Source organism: Vipera ursinii (genome assembly GCF_947247035.1).
Source record: "Vipera ursinii genome assembly, chromosome: 6".
Classification (NCBI taxonomy): Eukaryota; Metazoa; Chordata; class Lepidosauria; order Squamata; family Viperidae; genus Vipera; species Vipera ursinii.
In genome coordinates, this window is record NC_139515.1 from 64,228,626 (window position 1) to 64,253,458 (window position 24,833).

The following is a 24,833-nucleotide window of genomic DNA, read 5'->3' on the forward strand; positions in this document are numbered from 1 at the left end:
TGGCAGAAGCTGGGACGAGTAACAGGCGCTCACTCTGCTACGCAGCACTCGGGATTTGACCCACCAAACTGCCGACCTTCTGATCGACAAGCTCAGCGTCCTAACCCACTGAGCCACCACGTCCCGTATATATGTAATAGATTCCACCTTTTCCCCCATGTCAGAGATGAAAAAATGTTTGTAATGCTATAAAATGCAAAGCTCGTCAAAGATATGCATGTTGGGATAAATATATGAACACTGAAACTGAATGAAGGTGGAGTTATGAGTTTACTGATGCTTAAATAAACTGCACCAAACTCAGTTGTGAAACTGCAGGAAACTGCAAACTATGCTTGAAATCAGGTGAATTTGTAATTTGTGGTGGACTTTAAAACACACCTCAGCTTCTGAACTATCTGATTGAGAAGATGAACAAAATCAACATGATTTAGAGGCGTTGAGATGACCTTGGAAAAAATATTCAGAAACCGTTACAGAAACAAAATGTGTCTAAGCATGTCTTCAGCTCAGTGGGAAGGGAAAAAAAGTATTAGGACTGTTCCTTCCTGGCTCCTATGGGTGTAAGAGGAAGGGAAGAGAAAAAGACTTGTAATAACCTATCCATCATACTATATTCATACTATAGTGACCAGATACTCTTTTTTAAAAAGACGTATACAAGCGCAGTTCTGTGGAAGTTTGGCCATTAATGACAGCTTTAGCCCGATGAATTTATTTTTTATATGTATCCCAAGATATCTGAAGAACTTCTTCCCTAGATTTTTAAAGGCTTTCTTTTAAGCCCCCCCCCTCCTTTCTTTCACGTCACTTTCCACGTTATCTCCATCCAGCGTAACCAAACTCAGCCGTCCAGTCTAACTACAGCAGGGGTAGGCAACCTCGGCTCTTTTATGACTCGTGGACTTCAACTCCCAGAATTCCTGAGTCAGCATAGCTGACTCAGGAATTCTGGGAGTTGAAGTCCACGAGTCATAAAAGAGCCGAGGTTGCCTACCCCTGAACTACACCGACTGCGACGCTCTGTCTGAATTTTTAACAGTACTCTATCAGCTTTTGCTAGCGTCGCGGTACAATGACACAGCGCTAAAAAAAAAAAGCGCCGGAAGTTGAAGCGAGCGACAAAAGCAGTGTGCGACTAGCGGGCGAGCCTTTTTTTCCTCTTCCAGCTGCTGCTGGGCTGAATCCGTTGTCATCTGGGCCCATTTGGGTCGTACAGGTGAGAGACGAACCCTGGAGTTGAGCCCAGGCCCCCTTCGCCTTGGGGGACACCGGCGTCTTTGTTCCGCGGCAGGTTTAGCTGGGATGCAGGGTGGGGCTAAGGACCCTCCTGCCTTTCCGGTGGTGAGGTCCCGTGAACCTTTAGAATAGGCCCCGATCTCTAGGTCCGTAGATGTTTAAAGTGTGTAAGTTTGGGCCTCGTTTCCTGTTCCCCATTTTTGCCAACGTCATCCCACCAGGCTCAAGGTTGACTCAGCCTTCCATCCTTCCCAGGTAGGTAAAATGAGGACCCAGATTGTTGGGGGCAGTTAAGCTGACTTTGTAATAATGCCGCTTGGGGGGGGTGTGAAAGCCCTAATAAGCAGGCATATACATAGAATGAAGGCTACTGCAAAGTTTGTAAAGCCGCCCTGAGTCTTCGGAGAAGGGCGGGATATAAATGGAATTAAAATAAAAAAAATAAAATGATAAAACCTGGTGCTCCGAAGCGGTGACTCTACTCGCGGCATAAGTACTGCGGATGACACAGAGAGAGACATGCTGGATGTGACATTTTACCTCTTTTATTTCCCCACATCCCTTAAGAAGAGACCCGTCTTGTTCGAATTTGCTGAGACGTCGTGATTTTGATAATCTTGTTCATTTGAGTCCATAGTCTGAATGGGAGGTGGACCTAGTAAACTATGAGTAGTTACAAACACCTGCTAAATTGTTTAAAATGTTTCTCTAAAGTTGCCGTTCAATTTGTAGAGACACTTAGTATAGAGTAGATATGTATGTTAATTTTTAAAAGACTAGTTGTCTGACATTTCTCGAGAAACCTGGAAGTTACGTCAGGATGCTTTTTCTTGACTACAGCTCGGCTTTCAACACCATTTTGCCGAGCATTCTCATTGAGAAGCTGACTGACTTGAAATTCTCCCCCGCTATCTGCGATTGGATTCAAGACTTTCTTAGGGATCGGGTACAAACAGTGAGGGTCGGGTCTGCTTTGTCCACTCCCCTGAAGCTTTGCACCGGCACGCCACAGGGCTGTGTGCTTAGCCCCTACCTGTACTCTTTATACACTTATGATTGTGTATCATCTGACCCATCCACTGCGATAATCAAGTTCGCAGATGATACAACTGTGGTGGGTCTTATTACAGGTGGGGATGAGACAGCATATAGGGCGGAGGTACAAAAACTATCCATATGGTGTAGTAACAACAACTTGCACCTAAACATTGGCAAGACGAAAGAGATGGTGTTAGACTTCCGGAGAAAAAAGGAGGAACCTGCCCCACTTTACATCGGGGAGGACTGTGTAGAGAGAGTTTCCTCCTTTAAATTTCTGAGAGTCTACCTCTGTGAAGATCTGACCTGGAAAGTTAACACAACCCAGGTGGCTAGAAAGGCCCAACAGAGGCTTCACTTTCTTAGGATCTTGCGGAAGAACAGGGTAGAACAACAGCTAATGACCCTCTTTTACCGGTCTACCATAGAGAGCGTCCTCTCGTATGGTATTGTGGTTTGGTATGCTGGTCTGACAGCCGCGGATAGGAAAGTATTACAGAGGGTAGTGAGCGCAGCACAAGACATTGTGGGCTGTTCCCTGACACCACTGGATGACATCGCCAGGGCTCGTTGCCTTGGAAGAGTGAGGAAGATTCTCAGGGATGACTCACACCCTGGACGGTATCTCTTTACTCTCCTACCATCCGGTAGGAGATATAGGAATATAGCCAGCCGTACCAACAGGCTGAAAAATAGCTTTTATCCGTGGGCTGTTAGGCTTTTAAATGGGACATAATCTTATGCAGAACTGACTTGGGAGGCCGGTGTGTGGTGTAGTTGGTTCACATAGTGTGGTGGGATGGAGGGTTTGTTGTCACTGTGTGTTGGGGGGAGAGAGCACAGGGGGAGGCTCAGCTAATCTCAATGTACACATGTTGTACTTTGACAATAAAGGTTTATTATTTATTATTAGGGGCATAATTTACTTCCATTATTTAGGCATGAAATGCGAAAAGCAATGTAAACTCTCCCCCCCCTGCCCCAACCCCAATGCCCTAAAAATACATAAAACACTAAAGTTACCACTGGTTCCGCTCAGAACAAACAAGAAAACCTATCGGTTTCCTCTCATACAGTAGTATCCCTTATTCCCTCTCAACTCTTAAAAGAGTTGCTGCCATAATATGTTTATTACCTGCTGCTGCAGTGATTTTTGCCAGATTCTGAGAATAGATAGTATTTCAGTAGAAATTTATCAAAATGAGCTATGAGAAATTGCTGTATTGAAAAAAAAGACCTGTAAATTACACTGTCATTAAAAAAAATATCAAATCAGTTTATGTGAAGTTAGGGTGGTTTATATAAACTATGTAGCAACATAACAAATTAAAAATACTGGAAATAGGTTTAAGAGTCCAGAAAATGTAATCTGATCCCAGATCTTGTAAAATTTATTAACAGTAGACGTATGTTGATGAATACATCTTAATTTCGGTGTGCGCTATGCCAGTGATGGCAAACCTTTTAAACAAAAAACAAAAACTGCTGCCCACCAGCCCCAACCCTGCCCGCCCACATGGCCACCCACTGCCTCCACGGCCCACTGCAGCAGATTGCCCAGGCGGCCCTGCAGCATCATGATGGCCACGTCCTGTGCCCCACAGCATCATCTGCGCATGATGGGGCGCAAGGGCAGAGTCTTGTCCCTGCCACCTGGCTGCCATGTTCTTGGCTTCACTGCTCCGTGCAGGCTATGTCCAGAGGCGACTCTCCTCTGGTGGGGAGGAGGGAGCTGCGGAGGAGGTGGGACTGGGGCGACAGTGCATGTGCCCACAGAGGGCTTTGCATGCTGCCTCTGGCACATGTGCCATAGGTTCGCTAACACTAGACTATGCCTTTGTGTTATATGATGATATTACATTAAACGTTTTAGATGTTGCAGTCGTTTACTAGGAATAGGAGGCACAGTGTACCATTTCCAAATGTTGAACTCAAATTAACTATCTTGCCTTGTGTGCTTTTATACATATCAGAATAAAAAAAAATCTCCCCAATTATTTCATCAAAATGATCGATATTTTTTCCATTTGGGTTTTGAATAAATTTTATCTTCTGTTGGGATTTATTTCCTAATAGATTTAGCAGCTTTGTCTCTATTCATTTTGAGTCTCATTATACTAAACCACCAACTGATTATTGCTCTATTCTATCTATTTGTTGTACTTTATCTCCTCCCATTATCTTTCTTGATAGTTATAGAAGATGGCAAAATTCATTACGCCTGTAGTCCAGGACAATCCATCTGGTTGGGGTCCATGTGCTGTACCTGAGCAATTCAAAGATATGCCTTATCAGCCCTTCAGCAAAGGAGACCGGCTAGGAAAGGTACTTTTATCTGAATATTTGCATAGAAGTTCTTAATTGAGTTTAACTCATTGTCTGTTTCAGACCATCTGTTCATACAAGACTCTCTGTTGGTGGTATTTTTTAATGCAAGGTGCTGGTTCTGGCAGTTCATATATTATTCAGGAGTTTGTATCTTAATTCCTATTGCACAGTTCCCAGAACAAATACTGAATTGGAATCAAACTACACAGGAAATAAATTGTAAAATATTACATTTTTAAAGTTAGCTTTTCTTTCACTCTGGTTTTTCTGTACATCTCAACCTGTGATACTATCCAGTTACAGGGAATGTGAATGTTAGAACCAATGGTAGACTTTCTCCCAATATTTATATGGCCAATGGTGAAGAATGTTTGAACATACAGTCCAGTAACATTTGCAAGAATGCAGGAATAAAACAAAGAGGATGCAGCCAAAATAATATGGAGTTACTATTTTTGATTGCATTCCCCTAGTATACATATTAGTCTTTGTTCTGTCTTTAGTGAGAGATCTAGAACTCAGAAACTCAGCTGGATTGAGGAATAATTTTAGAGAATTTGTTGAATTTTTTTCCATGATTGTTTCATATATTAGCATAAGATACTTATTTTTATTTTCCCTAGGTTGCAGACTGGACTGGAGCAACTTATCAAGATAAACGATACACGAGTGAGTGAAATAGCACATTTGTCTAAGATAAAAACATTATTTTGCCAAATAAATAGGCAAGTTTTCTGAAGAGACAAAGGGACATTAATTAAATAATTAATTTAAGATAGATAATGGAGATTCCATTGACTCCAGAAAGGTCATAAAGAACATAAAAAGGCTATAGGGAGGACAAGAACACATAACTGTTCTTGTGAGAAATTCTCATAATGTATGAGTCCAGAATTTGAAGAAATGACAGGTAGAATCAACACAACATTTTGAAGTCAAAGTATTAGCTAGTGATATGATTTCACTTTATTTACCTAAAGTAAAACATGGCCTAACTGTAAAAATAAAATATGGAAAGTGACGTACGTGGGGGGCGGAGCTAGCTTGGATGGACCATCACAGAGAATTGATTCAAGAAATATAACACCCAATTAAGGACTATGAAAAGAGATTATCAAACGTGAGTTACTTCCCTTGCTTTCCTCCCGAAGTTTGGATTGTATTTGATTTGATTTTGAACATTCTCCAAGAGAAGCTTTGAATTTGGATGTTTGGCTAAGAGACTTGAGAGGCTTTTGAAGGCTGATGGGGAGAGGAGAGGCCCTATGATTGAAGACTGATAGGCGAAAGAATTTGAAGAGAGTTTAAAGGAGTACAGCTGAAAAGACAATAGCTGATTTATAAGTGTACAGTGTGAAGGCCCATTACTCCCTCCTTTCAGTCAAAGTGTTGAGATCTGGAGAAAGTGAAAATATTAAACACCTTTAAGACAGAGCCTTGATAAGGCGTGTGTAATAAAGATAGTTGCTGCCTTTGGATTTATTTATTTTCATCATGTTGCTTTCACGGAGATAAGTTGATAAGGACAAGACAAAGGGAGGAAGTGACGTGTATGGACTATAGACTGTAAAAATTCTTAGAAGGTTAAGAGCTCTTTTTGGTGGTTGGATGTCAAAACGCAGCCAAAGTGCAGAAAGTGTTTGGCAAAGACCCAAAACAGGCCTTAGACCTTCAGATTTATGTCTGATTCGAGTGGGAAAAGCTTTAGAAATGGATGTGAGGGGGAAAAAATCACCTGAGAAGTCACTGACTCAACCAGATGAACTTGATAATGTCTTACAAGAGTTAAGAGAAGATAAATATAAAATAAATGAAGACAAATATAAAGGAGGATTTGAAGCAAATAAAAGATAATATGGATGTAAGAATAACAGATCTGGTGAAACAAATCAGGATATAACATGAAATATTACAGAAGTCATGACTCAGATGGGAGAACATGATAAGGTGTTAAAAAGTCATACAACTATGATGCATCAGGTAAAAAAGGATTTGATTGAGATATGTGATCAGCGCCGATCAAATTTACGTATACGTGGATATCCGGAGAAAAGTGAAGAAAATGAAGCAAAATTGATTCAAGCAGTACTGGATTGGGCTACCTTGATCCTCCCAGATGTCCCCTTTACAAGATATGATATTGATGCAATACATAGAGTCGGCCCAAAAAGGTTGGGAAGAAAATTGCCGAGAGCTATTGTGGTGTGACTCTGGTCATATGCAAAAAAAAGAGCAATTGATGCGCAAATTGCAAAACATGTCATCTATAATGTTTGGGGGGCAAGAGATATAAGTTTGTCCAGATATATGCAATGAGACTACAATGGAGGAGAGAGATGCATTAAGTTTTCAAATATTGAAGAAAAATAACATTAACTACAGCTGGGGATACCCAGTTTTTTTGAGATTTTCTTAACGGTGGAAGATTTTACAGAGTTGAAAAAAGGGGGATGCGATGGAGAAATTAAGGGAGCATGGAATCCTCAATAAAGAAGATCTACAGGAGAAAGGGAAGCAAGATGAAGCAACAAGGAGTTACAAGTTCGTTGTGGATATAGTATATAAGTTTGTAATGTTATATGTTTGAGTGTAGAAATTAAGGGTAAAGATGGTCAAGAGGTGGAGTGGGCGACCAAAGTCCGTGCAGGGATGGCTTCTCTTTCCCCCCACCCACCCCGGAGGCCTGAAGCGGCGGAAAGGAGGAGGATCTCCTGTAGAAGGGAAGGGGGACAATATATATGTATATAGATGGGTAAGAGGTTATTTATGTTTAGGGACAAAATGCTTACTTTGTAGTTTTAGTTTTGTAAGATTTATGTTAGAGCATATATAGAGACCAAAGGGAATATGTAATCTAAGGAATAGATGGGGAAATCGTTGAAGGTAGTTACGTGAAATGTACATGGCTTGGGTGGGGGGGGAATATAAAAGAGCAAGAATTGAAAAATCAATTAACAGAGAAAATAGATATTGTATTTTTACAAGAAACACATCAAAAGAAAGAAGGGGTGAATGAACTTAGGGTATATTGGGCTGATGTATATGAAAAGGCATTTGGTACATCAAAATCAAGAGGGGTAGCAATCATGGTAGCTAAAAGATATGAATTTAAGATAAAAGCCATAAAAAGGGATGATACAGGAAGATTTCTTATAATTTAAAGCTTGATATATGGACAAGAGGTCACTAGCAATTTGTATGCACCTAATACAAATCAAAGAGAGTTTTATAATAGGGTACATAAAGAAATAGAAGAAATAAAAAAAAGTTATGTGATAATGGCAGGTGTTTATAATATGGTTATGGATACAGTTGATAAATAATCCATCAAAAGTGGAAATAAAAGTATAATACAGATTTAAGAAAATTTATTCATAGAAATAGATTAAAAGATGTTTGAAGAGAATAACATGGCAATCAAAAGAGATGTGTATTTTTCTAGTAGACATAAAATTTTACAAGAATAGATTATATATTTGTAACATCGGAAATATCTAAAATAATGAAAGCAGAGATAAAAATAATTAAAATATCAGGTAACTGATATGCAATGGTAACTATGGAAATAGATTGTGATTATAAATAGGCAAGTAGATGGAGAATGGATTAGAGGATTTTTAAAAATAAAGAGATCTTAGAAAAAATGGAAAGAGAATTAAAAGACATATGGGCTATAAATGAAGAAGGAGGTAATAATATAGGTGTAAACTCCAGAAGATGGTAGAGGACAGGAAGGCCTGGAGGAACGTCCATGGGGTCGCGATGGGTCAGACTACGACTTCGCAACTAATAAAAACAATATGAGATGCAGTGAAAGCAGTGGTAAGAGGTTTAGGGATAAAATATTCTTATATAAAAACAAAACAAAAGTAAACATAAAAAGGTTGGAGGAGGAAATTAAAGAACTAGAGAGTAAATGTATAAAAAGAGAATAGGATTATGTTAGAATTATCAGCTAAAAGAAAAGAGTTGCAAAATATTGAGTTAGAACAGGTTCAAAGAAATTTATTTAAATAGGGAATTTTATGAAAATAGTAATAAAAATTCTAGAATGTTGGTTAGAGCCACACAAGTTAAAAAGGCAAAAAGCCTGATTGGAGTAATAAAGAACGATAAGGGAGAAAGATGTAACATGATAAGAGAAAAATTGTTGATATTTCAGAAGTTTTTTGAAAAGTTATATAGGAGGAAATAAATGAGAAAGGCATATATAGAAAAGAATTTAAACTGTAAAATTCGAGAATATGATAAAGAAATAATGGAATCACAAATAAAAGAGGAGGAGATACTGGAAGTTATTAATAAATTGAAAATAGGAAAGCACCAGGGTTAGATGGTCTAGGTGCAGAATATTATAAAAATTTTAAAGGATTATAGGTGCCAAAGATGAGGTTAATGTTTAATTAAATAATGGAAGGGGAAATTATTCCAAGTTTCTGGAAGCAATCCCTGATAGTATTGATAGCGTAACCTAATAAAGTTCTTACAACCCCAGGATCATATAGACCAATATCCCTTATTAATCAGGGTGCTAAGATTTTTACAGCAATATTGACAAATACCGGTAGATTGAATACATTTATAGAGAATTATATTAAAAATGATCGGTGTGGATTTATAAGAGGCCGACAAATGTCAGATGTAGTAAGAAGGGTATTAAATATAGGTTATTACATAAAGAATCCAAAATTAAAGGCTGGTTTATTTGCATTGGATGTATTTAAGGCCTTTGATTGTGTGGAATGGCCTACATTGAAGATATTAATATTAGGCTTTGGGGAAAATTTTTTAGAAGGGTGATAAATCAACTAAACTCAGAGAATAAGACAAGAATAGTTATAAATGATGGTGTTACAGAGACAGTAGCCTTAAGCTGAGGAACGAGACAGGGTTGCCCCTTATCCCCAGTTATATCTGCATTATTGATGGAGATTTTGGCAAATGCAATCAGGAAAGATTGATTGAAGGAATTGGTGTATATAAGAAAACTAAAATTTATTTGCAGATGATACATTACTAACATTTCAAAATCCCATAGCTACTATAGAGAGGGAATGTTCACAATTGAATGAATTTGGGAAATATAGTGGATTGCAAATAAACTGGGAAAAATCAGAAATGATGTTATATAACCATAGTAAAGAAGAAATGGATGTATTGAAAGAAAAATATAAATTAAAAATAGTAGATAGTATCAAATATTTAGGTATTTACATCCCAAAAAATATTCAAGAATTAAAGAAGATAAATTATGAGAAGTTAAAGAAAGATATAAAACAGACATGTCAAACTCGCGACGTTGCGCGACGTATCGGAGCTTTCTCCCCATTACCAACAATGGGGTGGGCGCGGTTTCATCACGACACGTCCGGCCTGCGGGCCAGCAGTTTGACACCCCTGATATAAAAGGTAAAATGGATAAATATGGAAAAGTAAAATTATCATGGTTCAGAAGAATTGCAGCAATAAAAATGACAATTTTACCAAAAATTAATTTTTTTTGTTTTGGATGATCCCAATTAAGTTTTCGGATCAAGAATTAAAGGAAATACAGAGATTGCTGGAGTTATATTGTAATGGAGGTAAGAGAGCAAGAATAAGTAAAGCATTATGGTATGAACCATTAAAAAAAGGATGGGCTGGTTCTTCCAAATGTTAGAAATTATTGGGTAGCTAATCAATTACGGGTGGTCCCAGATATAGCAGTAAATAGAGATTTATTATGGAGCAATATAGAGTTGAAGGAATTAAGGGAAATAGAAACATATTGGTTTAAAAAGGATATTTAAAAAATTGTTAAGAGAATTCAAAATCCCTTTTTTAAAAAATTGATAGAATTATGTAATAAATGGAGATATTGGTTAATGCCAGGAATTTCTCCTTTAACACCGATGGTAGAAATGGAGAAATTTCCTAAGATTGAATTGAAAGAATGGATTAGTAAATTTTTTAAAAAATCAGATATATAAATGGAAAGACTGGAAGAACAAGATAAATAATGTAATACAATTAAAGAAGGTTTTAATAAGATACTAAATTAAATTGGTTGAATTTAATACAATTAGAGAAATGGATAAAAAGGAAGAAAAATTCAAGGTGAAAGATAACAAAATTTGAAATGATTATAAAAAGGTGAGGAAAATGAAGAATATATACCGTATATACTTGAGTATAAGCCGAATTTTTCAGCCCACTTTTTGGGCTGAAAAATTCCACTTCGGCTTATACTCCAGTCAACAAAAAAAACTTACCGAGGACTTGTGCGCGGCCGAGGCTTTGGTGCTTCCGGGATCGCCCGCACCTCTCCCAAGCCACCGCCGTCCGAGACCTGCCGAAGTTTGGGGAGGTTTGGGGAGGTGCGCGCGCACCTCCCCAAACTCCGCGCCTTGCCTGCCTGCTTCTTTCCGCAGCGGAAAGAAGCAGGCAGGCAGGGCGCGGAGGAACGGAGACTTGCCGACGTTTGGGGAGGTTTGGGCGTCTCCCCAAACCTCGGCAGGTCTCCGTTCCTCCGCGCAGACCTGCCGACGTTTGGGGAGGTTTGGGCGCCTCCCCAAACCTCCCCAAACCTCGGCAGGTCTCCGTTCCTCCTGCCGATCTTTGGGGAGGTTTGGGCGCCTCCCCAAACCTCCCCAAACCTCGGCAGGTCTCCGTTCCTCCTGCCGACCTTTGGGGAGGTTTGGGCGCCTCCCCAAACCTCCCCAAACCTCGGCAGGTCTCCGTTCCTCCTGCCGACCTTTGGGGAGGTTTGGGCGCCTCCCCAAACCTCGGCAGGTCTCCGTTCCTCCGCGCAGACCTGCCGACGTTTGGGAAGGTTTGGGCGCCTCCCCAAACCTCCCCAGGTCTCCGTTCCTGTTTGGGGAGGTTTGGGCGCCTCCCCAAACCTCCCCAAACCTCGGCAGGTCTCCGTTCCTGTTTGGGGAGGTTTGGGCGCCTCCCCAAACCTCCCCAAACCTCGGCAGGTCTCCGTTCCTCCGCGCAGACCTGCCGACCTTTGGGGAGGTTTGGGCGCCTCCCCAAACGTCCCCAAACCTCGGCAGGTCTCCGTTCCTGTTTGGGGAGGTTTGGGCGCCTCCCCAAACCTCCCCAAACCTCGGCAGGTCTCCGTTCCTCCGCGCAGACCTGCCGACGTTTGGGGAGGTTTGGGCGCCTCCCCAAACGTCCCCAAACCTCGGCAGGTCTCCGTTCCTCCGCGCAGACCTGCCGACCTTTGGGGAGGTTTGGGCGCCTCCCCAAACGTCCCCAAACCTCGGCAGGTCTCCGTTCCTGTTTGGGGAGGTTTGGGCGCCTCCCCAAACGTCCCCAAACCTCGGCAGGTCTCCGTTCCTCCGCGCAGACCTGCCGACCTTTGGGGAGGTTTGGGCGCCTCCCCAAACGTCCCCAAACCTCGGCAGGTCTCCGTTCCTGTTTGGGGAGCTTTGGGCGCCTCCCCAAACCTCCCCAAACCTCGGCAGGTCTCCGTTCCTCCGCGCAGACCTGCCGACCTTTGGGGAGGTTTGGGCGCCTCCCCAAACCTCCCCAAACCTCGGCAGGTCTCCGTTCCTGTTTGGGGAGGTTTGGGCGCCTCCCCAAACCTCCCCAAACCTCGGCAGGTCTCCGTTCCTCCGCGCAGACCTGCCGACCTTTGGGGAGGTTTGGGCGCCTCCCCAAACGTCCCCAAACCTCGGCAGGTCTCCGTTCCTGTTTGGGGAGGTTTGGGCGCCTCCCCAAACGTCCCCAAACCTCGGCAGGTCTCCGTTCCTCCGCGCAGACCTGCCGACCTTTGGGGAGGTTTGGGCGCCTCCCCAAACGTCCCCAAACCTCGGCAGGTCTCCGTTCCTGTTTGGGGAGCTTTGGGCGCCTCCCCAAACCTCCCCAAACCTCGGCAGGTCTCCGTTCCTCCGCGCAGACCTGCCGACCTTTGGGGAGGTTTGGGCGCCTCCCCAAACCTCCCCAAACCTCGGCAGGTCTCCGTTCCTGTTTGGGGAGGTTTGGGCGCCTCCCCAAACCTCCCCAAACCTCGGCAGGTCTCCGTTCCTCCGCGCAGACCTGCCGACCTTTGGGGAGGTTTGGGCGCCTCCCCAAACGTCCCCAAACCTCGGCAGGTCTCCGTTCCTGTTTGGGGAGGTTTGGGTGCCTCCCCAAACGTCCCCAAACCTCGGCAGGTCTCCGTTCCTCCGCGCAGACCTGCCGACCTTTGGGGAGGTTTGGGCGCCTCCCCAAACGTCCCCAAACCTCGGCAGGTCTCCGTTCCTGTTTGGGGAGGTTTGGGCGCCTCCCCAAACCTCCCCAAACCTCGGCAGGTCTCCGTTCCTGTTTGGGGAGGTTTGGGCGCCTCCCCAAACCTCGGCAGGTCTCCGTTCCTCCGCGCAGACCTGCCGACCTTTGGGGAGGTTTGGGCGCCTCCCCAAACGTCCCCAAACCTCGGCAGGTCTCCGTTCCTGTTTGGGGAGGTTTGGGCGCCTCCCCAAACGTCCCCAAACCTCGGCAGGTCTCCGTTCCTCCGCGCAGACCTGCCGACCTTTGGGGAGGTTTGGGCGCCTCCCCAAACGTCCCCAAACCTCGGCAGGTCTCCGTTCCTGTTTGGGGAGGTTTGGGCGCCTCCCCAAACGTCCCCAAACCTCGGCAGGTCTCCGTTCCTCCGCGCAGACCTGCCGACCTTTGGGGAGGTTTGGGCGCCTCCCCAAACGTCCCCAAACCTCGGCAGGTCTCCGTTCCTGTTTGGGGAGGTTTGGGCGCCTCCCCAAACCTCCCCAAACCTCGGCAGGTCTCCGTTCCTCCGTGCAGACCTGCCGACCTTTGGGGAGGTTTGGGCGCCTCCCCAAACGTCCCCAAACCTCGGCAGGTCTCCGTTCCTGTTTGGGGAGGTTTGGGCGCCTCCCCAAACCTCCCCAAACCTCGGCAGGTCTCCGTTCCTCCGCGCAGACCTGCCGACGTTTGGGGAGGTTTGGGCGCCTCCCCAAACGTCCCCAAACCTCGGCAGGTCTCCGTTCCTGTTTGGGGAGGTTTGGGCGCCTCCCCAAACCTCCCCAAACCTCGGCAGGTCTCCGTTCTTCCTGCCGACCTTTGGGGAGGTTTGGGCGCCTCCCCAAACCTCCCCAAACCTCGGCAGGTCTGCGCGGAGGAACGGAGACCTGCCGAGGTTTGGGGAGGTTTGGGGAGGCGCCCAAACCTCCCCAAACAGGAACGGAGACCTGCCGAGGTTTGGGGACGTTTGGGGAGGCGCCCAAACCTCCCCAAAGGTCGGCAGGTCTGCGCGGAGGAACGGAGACCTGCCGAGGTTTGGGGAGGCGCCCAAACTTCCCCAAACAGGAACGGAGACCTGCCGAGGTTTGGGGACGTTTGGGGAGGCGCCCAAACCTCCCCAAAGGTCGGCAGGTCTGCGCGGAGGAACGGAGACCTGCCGAGGTTTGGGGACGTTTGGGGAGGCGCCCAAACCTCCCCAAACAGGAACGGAGACCTGCCGAGGTTTGGGGACGTTTGGGGAGGCGCCCAAACCTCCCCAAAGGTCGGCAGGTCTGCGCGGAGGAACGGAGACCTGCCGAGGTTTGGGGGGGTTTGGGGAGGCGCCCAAACCTCCCCAAACAGGAACGGAGACCTGCCGAGGTTTGGGGAGGTTTGGGGAGGCGCCCAAACCTCCCCAAACAGGAACGGAGACCTGCCGAGGTTTGGGGACGTTTGGGGAGGCGCCCAAACCTCCCCAAAGGTCGGCAGGTCTGCACGGAGGAACGGAGACCTGCCGAGGTTTGGGGAGGCGCCCAAACCTCCCCAAACAGGAACGGAGACCTGCCGAGGTTTGGGGACGTTTGGGGAGGCGCCCAAACCTCCCCAAAGGTCGGCAGGTCTGCGCGGAGGAACGGAGACCTGCCGAGGTTTGGGGAAGTTTGGGGAGGCGCCCAAACCTCCCCAAACAGGAACGGAGACCTGCCGAGGTTTGGGGACGTTTGGGGAGGCGCCCAAACCTCCCCAAAGGTCGGCAGGTCTGCGCGGAGGAACGGAGACCTGCCGAGGTTTGGGGACGTTTGGGGAGGCGCCCAAACCTCCCCAAACAGGAACGGAGACCTGCCGAGGTTTGGGGACGTTTGGGGAGGCGCCCAAACCTCCCCAAAGGTCGGCAGGTCTGCGCGGAGGAACGGAGACCTGCCGAGGTTTGGGGACGTTTGGGGAGGCGCCCAAACCTCCCCAAACAGGAACGGAGACCTGCCGAGGTTTGGGGACGTTTGGGGAGGCGCCCAAACCTCCCCAAAGGTCGGCAGGTCTGCGCGGAGGAACGGAGACCTGCCGAGGTTTGGGGACGTTTGGGGAGGCGCCCAAACCTCCCCAAACAGGAACGGAGACCTGCCGAGGTTTGGGGACGTTTGGGGAGGCGCCCAAACCTCCCCAAAGGTCGGCAGGTCTGCGCGGAGGAACGGAGACCTGCCGAGGTTTGGGGAGGTTTGGGGAGGCGCCCAAACCTCCCCAAACAGGAACGGAGACCTGCCGAGGTTTGGGGAGGTTTGGGGAGGCGCCCAAACCTCCCCAAACAGGAACGGAGACCTGCCGAGGTTTGGGGACGTTTGGGGAGGCGCCCAAACCTCCCCAAAGGTCGGCAGGTCTGCACGGAGGAACGGAGACCTGCCGAGGTTTGGGGAGGTTTGGGGAGGCGCCCAAACCTCCCCAAACAGGAACGGAGACCTGCCGAGGTTTGGGGACGTTTGGGGAGGCGCCCAAACCTCCCCAAAGGTCGGCAGGTCTGCGCGGAGGAACGGAGACCTGCCGAGGCTTGGGGAGGTTTGGGGAGGCGCCCAAACCTCCCCAAACAGGAACGGAGACCTGCCGAGGTTTGGGGAGGTTTGGGGAGGCGCCCAAACCTCCCCAAACAGGAACGGAGACCTGCCGAGGTTTGGGGACGTTTGGGGAGGCGCCCAAACCTCCCCAAAGGTCGGCAGGTCTGCGCGGAGGAACGGAGACCTGCCGAGGTTTGGGGACGTTTGGGGAGGCGCCCAAACCTCCCCAAACAGGAACGGAGACCTGCCGAGGTTTGGGGACGTTTGGGGAGGCGCCCAAACCTCCCCAAAGGTCGGCAGGTCTGCGCGGAGGAACGGAGACCTGCCGAGGTTTGGGGAGGTTTGGGGAGGCGCCCAAACCTCCCCAAAGGTCGGCAGGAGGAACGGAGACCTGCCGAGGTTTGGGGAGGTTTGGGGAGGCGCCCAAACCTCCCCAAAGGTCGGCAGGAGGAACGGAGACCTGCCGAGGTTTGGGGAGTTTTGGGGAGGCGCCCAAACCTCCCCAAAGGTCGGCAGGAGGAACGGAGACCTGCCGACGAGCCGCGGCTACACAGGGTATTCCTGTGTATTCAGGCTTGCAAAATGGCGGATCGAGCCTCTGCTGGCGGCAGAGGCTTGCAGAACGGTGGATCGGCTTATACTCGAGTCAATAACTTTTTCCAGTTTTTGGGGGTGAAATTGGGGGTGAAATTGGGGGTCTCGGCTTATACTCGAGTCGGCTTATACTCAAGTATATACGGTAGGTAAAGGAAGAATTGGGAAAATGTACAGAATATTAACTGAACTAAAAGATCAGGCAAAAGATTTAAAATTAATCTGGGAAACAGATTTAGGAGAAATAAACGATAAAGATTGGAAAAATATTTGGAACAGAAGAGTATGAGAATATGCCATTTAAGGACAATGGATATAAAGTGATATGGAGGTGGTACCTAACACCATGTAAATTAAATCAAATACCGGTAGATGTTAAATATACAAATATTTGCTGGAGGTGCGAGAAAGAGATTGGAACATATAAACATGTGGTAGGATTGTGGTAGCGCACAAAAAATATGGGACATGGTGTTAAGGGAAATTAGAGAACTTTTGAAGGTAAATTTAGATATGTCACGATTGCATTACTGTTAATTACAAGATGAAGCAAAAGAATTGATTGTTAATTTGATAATGGCAGCTAGATTAGTGATGATTAAATATTGGAGATGGAATTGGGTTATTCAAAGAAATGAGTGGTATAATGCAATATGGCAATAAATGATAAATTAACAGAAATTAAATTTTAAAAAGGGATGATTAAAGTAAATAGTTATAATAAAATATGGGATGATTTTATAAACAGTCTTGGTGGAAAGCAAAGGGAATAAACCTGTTCAAGAATATATGATGTTTTGGATGGGATAAGGGCACAATTGAAATATATTGTACATTGTTAATTGTTATATGAGAAGAAATACAGGTAATAAAAATGGTCTCCAGGGGGGTGGGTGCACTATAGTATTTGCATTTTTAATACTGTTTTTTATTTAGACATATGTATTATGTTTGTATTACTTGTATTTGAATAAAGTAAAAAATAAATAAAAAGAGAGTGATATACCCAGGCTAATGATAAATATTAAAAAAAAACAAAATTGCAGTCTCTATGTTTACTAGCTTACAGTTGAGAATAAGATGAGAAGCAAGTATTTTGTTTTCTTGGTTCAAGAGTAAATTGAGCATTGTACTGGAAAAATAAACGAGATTAATGCTAGGAAGGACAGCAGCAATATAGGATCATGCAGAACAGGTATTCCTATAATAACAGAATAATTAAAGCATTGGAATTTGGACATACACACCTGTAAAAATCAGACATTAAGGAAAAGTGAGAGAATAAAAACCTTCAAATTATAGATTTTGATAAAGTTACTAAGGGTGAGTTTTAAGAAGAGCCAATCAATCTGTCCTGAGTCTGTGATCAACAAGCAAGAACCCACATATGTGGGTTGAATGTCATATGGGTGGTTCTCATGAGGGAAGAAAAAAACTATGCTTGACAAGGTTGAGGGAGAAAGAGGAAAAGGTAGAAAGTTAGGATAGTAAACATTTGTCCCCAAGAATCAAACCCAATCTGGTTCTAATTAGGTAATATAGAGTTGGTGTTGAGGTTCTATTGCTAAAAGACCTTTCTGATTGATTTAGAGTAGATTATTATCTTTTTTAAGGGACGCGGTGGCTCAGTGGGTTAGGACGCTGAGCCTGTCAATCAGAAAGTCGGTTTGGCGGGTCAAATCCCGAGTGCCGCGTAACAGAGTGAGCGCCTGTTACTCGTCCCAGCGTCTGCCAACCTAGCAGTTCGAAAGCACATAAAAATGCAAGTAGAAAAATAGGGACCACTACGGTGGGAAGGTAACAGCGTTCCGTGCGCCTTTGGCGTCTAGTCATGCCGGCCACATGACCACGGAGACGTCCTCGGACAAGTGCTGGCTCTTCGGCTTTGAAACAGAGATGAGCACCGGCCCCTAGAGTTGGAAACGAGTAGCACGCATGTGCGGGGGAACCTTTACATTTTACCTATTATCTTTTTAAAGTACTACTTTCCCTCTGCTAAGGCTTCCAGGACATGGACATCCTGGTTCCCTTTGTTCTATCATTCCAGAACAGCTCAGCATTTCTGTAATCCTATGTTTCTCCTCAATTGTAACAATATAATTTATTTTGTACTTGTAGGCTTTAAAACAGATCAGCTTCAATTAATGATCAGCCAGTAAATTTCTTTCACTCACACTTCTTGTTCTTAGTAGTTTCCCTTATGATTATTCTTACATGGCTCTTATTCCTAGCGTCATTTCAATCCTAGGTCTTCCAAACAATCCAAACCTGAGCATAAAGCTGATAGTAGTAATTATATTTCTAGATAAATACTCATCCCAGTTTGGAGGAGGAAACCAATATGCTTACTTCCATGAGGAAGATGAAGCCAGTTTCCAGTTAGTGGACACAACACGAGCCCAGAAAACTGCATACCAGAGGAATCGTATGAGATTTGCACAGGTATGATATTCTCATTAAAGGTTTTACACTTGGATGACTACTTAGTGTCTCTCTCTCTCTCTCTCTCTCTCTCTCTCTCTCTCTCTCTCACACACACACACACACACACACACACACACACACACACACACACTTTTCAAGATATATGCAGAAAACATCTCTGCCTGCCAGCCTAGTAATATTTTCTTGCTGCAATTTGTGGAAAATATTTCCTTTTCTCTAACGCAGAATTATCTTTTGAAACGCACTGAGGAATGGACAGCCTGAAGTCTCTTAATATTTTAAATACACATCCATTATACCTCCTAATGCTCAGTGACATTTCTGACTATGTCTAATGCTCTGCAGTGAACACGATGCAGATATCATGCAAGCTTGTTGTCCTTTTCACTGGTTTCCAAGATACTCTGAAATGAATTGTTCATTTTTCTTATTTATACAAATACCTTATTTCAGAGGAACCTTCGAAGAGACAAGGACCGACGGAACGTACTTCAATTCAACCTGCAGACTCTGCCTAAAAGTGCCAAGCAGAAGGAGAGGTAATCTTTGTTTTTCTGTCAAAGAACAGTTTTGTTTCTGTTTGTAACAGTAACAAGTCAGCTTTTCTGTGCAGCAAATAGTTCAGAAAATGAGTTGCTGGGTTTCGCTATGTTGTATTCTGAATTCATCCAGTTGCTGAATTGTTTCTGCATTTGATTATGAATAAAAATACTATTTGTTTTGTTGTGTTTATTAAACTTGTATTTATACTTTCTCATAGCCACCCTTGATTAATGTACTTTTCAAGTAATTACCGTACATTAAAGTTTGCAGTCATGGAGTGAAATTCCGTTTTTCACCAAGTATATCTGAGATCAACCATACTCTTTAATTTAACAGCCTAACTTCTTTTTTATGAATGAAGGACTTGGAATAAGCATCTCCTTTGTCAAAGCCGTATTTGGCAAAAAATATTGTTGGTTTTTCTGTTATTTCAGAGATAGACTGCGTCTGCAAAAGAAATTTCAGAAGCAATTTGGAGTGAGACAGAAATGGGACCAAAAATCTCAGGTATGATACTCTTTCATAACAAATTGGGATTGTTTTCAGGTTGCTATTATTGGGCCTAAGTTATTCCATTTCAACTGTTACTGCTCCTGCATTAAACACTGATGAGTTTTCTTTTTCCTTTTTTCCATCTCCCTATGTTTAATCTGTTGCCTCGGCAGAAGCCACGTGATTCCTCAGTGGAGGTTCGCAGTGACTGGGAAGTGAAGGAGGAGATGGATTTCCCTCGATTAATGAAGATGAGATATTTGGAGGTGTCAGAACCTCAGGACATGTAAGACGTGTGTTGGAATTAGCAACACCAAGTGAGCTTTTCAGACTGGTGCTATTCACATTTTCTGGACTACAATGTCTCAAATTCCTAAGAGTTAAGAGTCCCAGACACCTGAAGTACATTTTATTAGGAAAGGGTAAAATATTCTTTTCTTTTTCTTTTCTTTTCTTTTCTTTTCTTCCTTCCTTCCTTCTCCTTTCTCTCTCCTTTCTTTCCTCCCTCCCTCCCTCCCTCTCTCTCTCTCTCTCTCTCTGTGTTACGGTCCCCTTTGCTAATGTACTCAATTCTTGAATAAGCAACAAATTAAGATTTAATGCCTGCATACCATTAATCAAAACCAGCATACCAGAATATTATCTGAGGTATAAAATTATCTGAAGACAGCACCATTTATTTGGACTGGCCCAAAGGCACAGATCCATGATAAGAATTGCCATCATCTTCACATCTCTAAAATGGGGGTTTGCTGCATGACGATTGAAACTAAATTGAGTTGGCGAAGGTGGTGCCAGAGAATAAAACCTTCATTAAGTTTTAGAACCCCAGTCTATATTCTTTCCAGATTTCTTGGCCTCAGTTCCTGTGGTCATGCTGTTGGAAGTGAGAATTATGTTCAGTCGTGCCTAAAGGATCGTGGGTTAGAGAAGTTGTCAGGGAAGTGCAATGATAATTCATGTTTATTCCTTGGAGTGGTTGCACTGGAGTTACACAGTACTTACTATCCTGTGATGCTTTGGGGAGACTATTTCGTATTCTTTGATTTGCAGAGAGTGCTGTGGGGCGTTAGAACATTATGACAAAGGTTTTGATCGCGTCACCACAAGAAATGAAAAAAATCTTCGTAGCATTAAGCGCATCTTCCATACTGTTACTACCACTGATGATCCAGTCATACGCAAGGTGTAGTATCTTTGCTTGTTTATATTATTCAATAGAAGACTGTTGTAATAGTGTTTTCTTGGGAAAAAAATAGATTTTTTTATTTTTGATAGGACAAGAAACTTAGGCCTTTACCAGTTACATTATGCTGAGCAAAGCTAAATAAAATACTAAGGCTGTAATTATAGAAAAAAAATTAGACTAGAGAAAGTACAATGCTTTTAGGCAATAGAGGTAGAGTTATGATTATGTATTTGAATATGCTATAATGCCCTGTCAGAAACTCCATAAAGCCCATTTTCAAAAACTGGTAAATGATTTACAGTTGACCTAATCATTAGTGCTGCAGATTTTTATCTTTACTGGATTTGGGGATAATGACTTGTAACAGATGGAAGAATTTATAATTTCTGTGAATGTCAGAAAGATGGTAGGATAAATAACAAACTAAAAAGTTGATTTGACAGATGATTAGTTTACTTTTTTCATTTTTGTCCTTTTCTGGCCAAAATTCTTAAATGTGAATATTAGAGTAATGTTGAATGCAATATGGGTGGATTGAAGGAAATCAAATGGCAGAGCTCTTTCTCCTTTATTTTATAAAAAATATTTTAAAATCCTCTGTCTTTTTTTTAATCCCCTAATTTTGCATTTCTGGAAATGGAGGCATAGACCACTAGAAGTAGATGGGAATTCAGCTCATTTTTGTACTACATTCCCACTCTTACCCATTGTGACTTTTCTCTGCATGTAGCTGGCCAAAACCCAAGGGAACGTGTTTGCTACAGATGCTATCTTAGCTACCCTCATGGCTTGCACTCGTTCAGTATATTCCTGGGATATCATAGTCCAAAGAGTTGGATCCAAGCTGTTCTTTGATAAAAGGGACAACTCTGATTTTGGTAAGTCTTTTCATGTAACATTTTGTAGGGGGGGAAAAGGTAATAGTGGTGGCTCTGTAATTCCTTTGAATCAAAGGGGTAAACACTATCAAGCTTTTCTAGTTTTTATGCGTTTCTATCCTAGTATAGAGTAGTTTTGTTGTATAGCATGGAGATATTAAACTTTCTGATGATAGTTGTGTTTGGCTGTATTCTCAGATCTTCTTACAGTGAGTGAAACTGCTAATGAGCCACCGCAAGACGAGGGCAATTCTTTCAATTCACCTCGCAACCTTGCAATGGAAGCCACCTACATCAACCACAACTTCTCTCAGCAATGCTTAAGAATGGTAACGATAGAACATTTAATTTGCCCTAGATTTTTACATTTTAATTACATGTCACTGGATTCAGTTTGAATCCTGATGAATCTTATGAACAAATACCCACCATTCTGACATTCCTTGGACTTATGACTGTTAAGGACATTCTAATAATTTCATTGATCTTGTCCATCCACCAAATCTTGCCTTCCTATTCTTCAGTTTCCTTCAAACTTAGTGAGTATTGTTGGGCTGGGTTTGAACCATTATCTGCTTGCATCACAACTCTAAAATACATGAATTTCTGCTTGCTGATCATAATTACAAAAGGGCAGCCAGTCCTTTTAATACAACGTAAAGTAGCTAGTTCTTCTAATCCATAGTACATCATTAGTTTTTCTAATCCATAATTTGAAGCTACATATCTTTCATACTTTTTGAGTATCCAGTTTTCATAGGTATGCATTATGTCTGGGTATACCATTGCTTTAACTATTCTAACTAGTGTCATAGAAATATATTTGCATGTGTAGATTCCATGATCTTATTAAAGGTGGTTATTACTTTCCTGGCTAAAATTAATATTCTTTTGTCTTCTTAATATTTAACATATTTAACCTGGAACTTTCACTATTCATTTTTCCTAACAAGCTGCTCAGTGTCTAGCTAATAAATTAATATTGTCTGGGTATTTCAATGTGTTGGTGTTTCAGTCTTGTCTTTTAATTCCAGCTACAATTTCTGTAGTCTTGCAACTTTTGTAGTGTATCTGCTGAATATGTTAAATGTTGGGATAATATGCACCCCTATTTACTTTCTTCTCTATTCTGTTTCTCCAAATGCCGTTTTTATAGTAATTCCTATTCATTATAATTGTTTCTCAGAGAAATAATCATGTGTTCTGGCACTTAATGTAACTTTAATATGTTCTGCTGTATGGCACGAACTATGCTGTCCAATATGTTGCTGTAGTCAAATATAGAAATATTTCTGATTTGAGATCTCATTAGAGATACTCAGATCAATCTAAAGGTTCCAGCCATGTCCGTAACAGTTTTCTTAGTAATAATACAAAAAATGATTTCTTCCGGATTTTGTTTTGGAAGTTGTTTCAATTGAATTGGTTTTCCTCATGCATATGGAATCATCCCACCATTATTCTTTCCCCTATCCTTTCAACCTTACTGGCAACAATGTTCCTACCAGGACCTCAAATTCCCAGCTTATTGCTCTAAAGGATATTGGCTATAAAGGCCATACAGGTAGTCTTCAACTTACGACCACAATTGAGCCCAAAATTTATGTTGCTAAATGAGAAATTTGTTAAGTAAGTTTTTCCCCATTTTATGACTTTGCTTGCCACATTTGTTAAGTGAATCACTGCAGTTGTTAAATTAATAACATGGTTGTTAAGTTAATCTGGTTTTCCCATTGTCTTTGCTTGTTAGGTCGCAAAAAGTGATCATGTGACCCCATAAAAGTGATCACATGACCGTCATAAATATGAATCAGTTGCCAAGCATCCAAATTTTGATCACCTAACCATAGGGATATTGCAACAGTCATAAGTGTGAAAAATGGTCATAAGTCACTGTTTTCAGTGCAGTTGTAACTTTGAACAGTCACTAAATGAACTGTTGTAAGTTGAGGACTACTTGTATTTCCAACTTGTCCAGGTGGAGGTTTTGTTATGCTTACCTAGAAAATGCTGTTCATCCAGCAGTAATCCAATTAAACAAGCAAAAATGGATTCAGAGCTATAATTTCTCCTTTTATAAGCTCTTCAGATTTTTTCTTAGAAGTATTAATATTTACTCTGAGCAAGACCAGAGAAAGTAATAGTAGTCCTCCATTTATTACTACAGTTAGAAATGGAACTTAACATTGTTAAATGATGTGGTCATTAAGCGAGTTGTACTCAATTTTATAATCTTTTTGCCATAGTTATTAAGTGAATCTCTGTGGTCATTAAGTGAATCGTGCAGTCTTTAGGCAAATCTGGCTTCATTAACTTTGCTTTTGGGAAGCCCCCTGGAGATCATATGACCCCAGGATGCTGCAATTTTTCTAAATACAGACTGGTTAGCAAGTGCCCAAATTTTGATCACGTGGCTATAGAGATGCTGTGACAGTCATAAGTGTGAGCATCAATCATGTCACTTTTTTCATTGCTGTTGTAATTCCAAATAGACATTAAACACATTTGTTGTAAGTCAAGGGCTATCTGTATTCTTGTGTGGATTTCCTCAACATGTGATGAAATCTACACACCCCAAAGCTACAATGATGTTTATGGAAAAGATTGATAAAGAAGCAGTAACTAAAATTTTGTGATTCCAAAATGGAATCCCTTATGAAGCAACCGTGACTATCTTGATCATATATTTATTGCTGTTGGCCACATTTCTGCATGTCATTTTTTTATAGGGGAAAGAAAAATACACATTTCCCAATCCAAACCCATTTGTGGAAGATGACATGGATAAAAATGAGGTTGCTTCTGTTGCATATCGGTACGTTGTTGCTTCTCGCTCATTGATGGGATTTGATGATGTAAATTCTATACATTTTACACTTTTCATTGAAACTCTTTATTTGAATAAACAGCTGTAATACCACTGAAATCAGCAAAACTGTCCTTGATTGTAGGTATCGAAGGTGGAAGCTGGGAGACGACATTGATCTGATAGTACGTTGTGAGCATGATGGAGTGATGACTGGAGCCAATGGGGAAGTATCATTCATCAACATTAAAACACTGAATGAATGGGATTCAAGGGTAAGAAAAAATAAAAGTGGCTTAGCTTGTTGGCTGAGATACTGATCAAAACAAAAACAGATCCATGTATATACTCTATCACTGATTATATCAGAAGAGCATAACCCAGTTATTTTGTATAGACAGAATTTGTGCTGATTGATCTTTTGATTATGATAACTTGTGTTAGCCTATGAACGTTCTACTCTTGATAATTATCTAACCACCACTGATTGAATATCTGCCTACCCTACTATTGTCTTCTTTTGTCATGCCAACCAGGTT

The 24,833-nt window shown here is 42.9% G+C and overlaps 1 protein-coding gene across 2 annotated transcripts in view; it reads left to right on the plus strand.

Moving 5' to 3' along the window:
- The first annotated feature begins 1,038 nt into the window (after positions 1-1,038).
- The window catches only part of EIF3D (eukaryotic translation initiation factor 3 subunit D), a 28,075-nt gene continuing 4,280 nt past the window's right edge, over positions 1,039-24,833 (plus strand). Inside the window, exons 1-12 of one of the 2 annotated variants that reach the window (XM_083365253.1) lie at positions 1,039-1,219; positions 4,471-4,602; positions 5,229-5,274; positions 18,247-18,383; positions 18,840-18,925; positions 19,364-19,436; positions 19,595-19,707; positions 20,475-20,607; positions 21,341-21,488; positions 21,687-21,817; positions 24,218-24,303; positions 24,440-24,569. In XM_083365253.1, the coding sequence (XP_083221379.1) occupies positions 4,480-4,602; positions 5,229-5,274; positions 18,247-18,383; positions 18,840-18,925; positions 19,364-19,436; positions 19,595-19,707; positions 20,475-20,607; positions 21,341-21,488; positions 21,687-21,817; positions 24,218-24,303; positions 24,440-24,569 (1,206 nt within the window). In that variant the 5' untranslated portion in view covers positions 1,039-1,219; positions 4,471-4,479. Of the gene's footprint in view, positions 1,220-1,276; positions 1,495-4,470; positions 4,603-5,228; positions 5,275-18,246; positions 18,384-18,839; positions 18,926-19,363; positions 19,437-19,594; positions 19,708-20,474; positions 20,608-21,340; positions 21,489-21,686; positions 21,818-24,217; positions 24,304-24,439; positions 24,570-24,833 lie in introns of those variants that run through there. The other variant, XM_083365254.1, reaches the window with a different exon arrangement.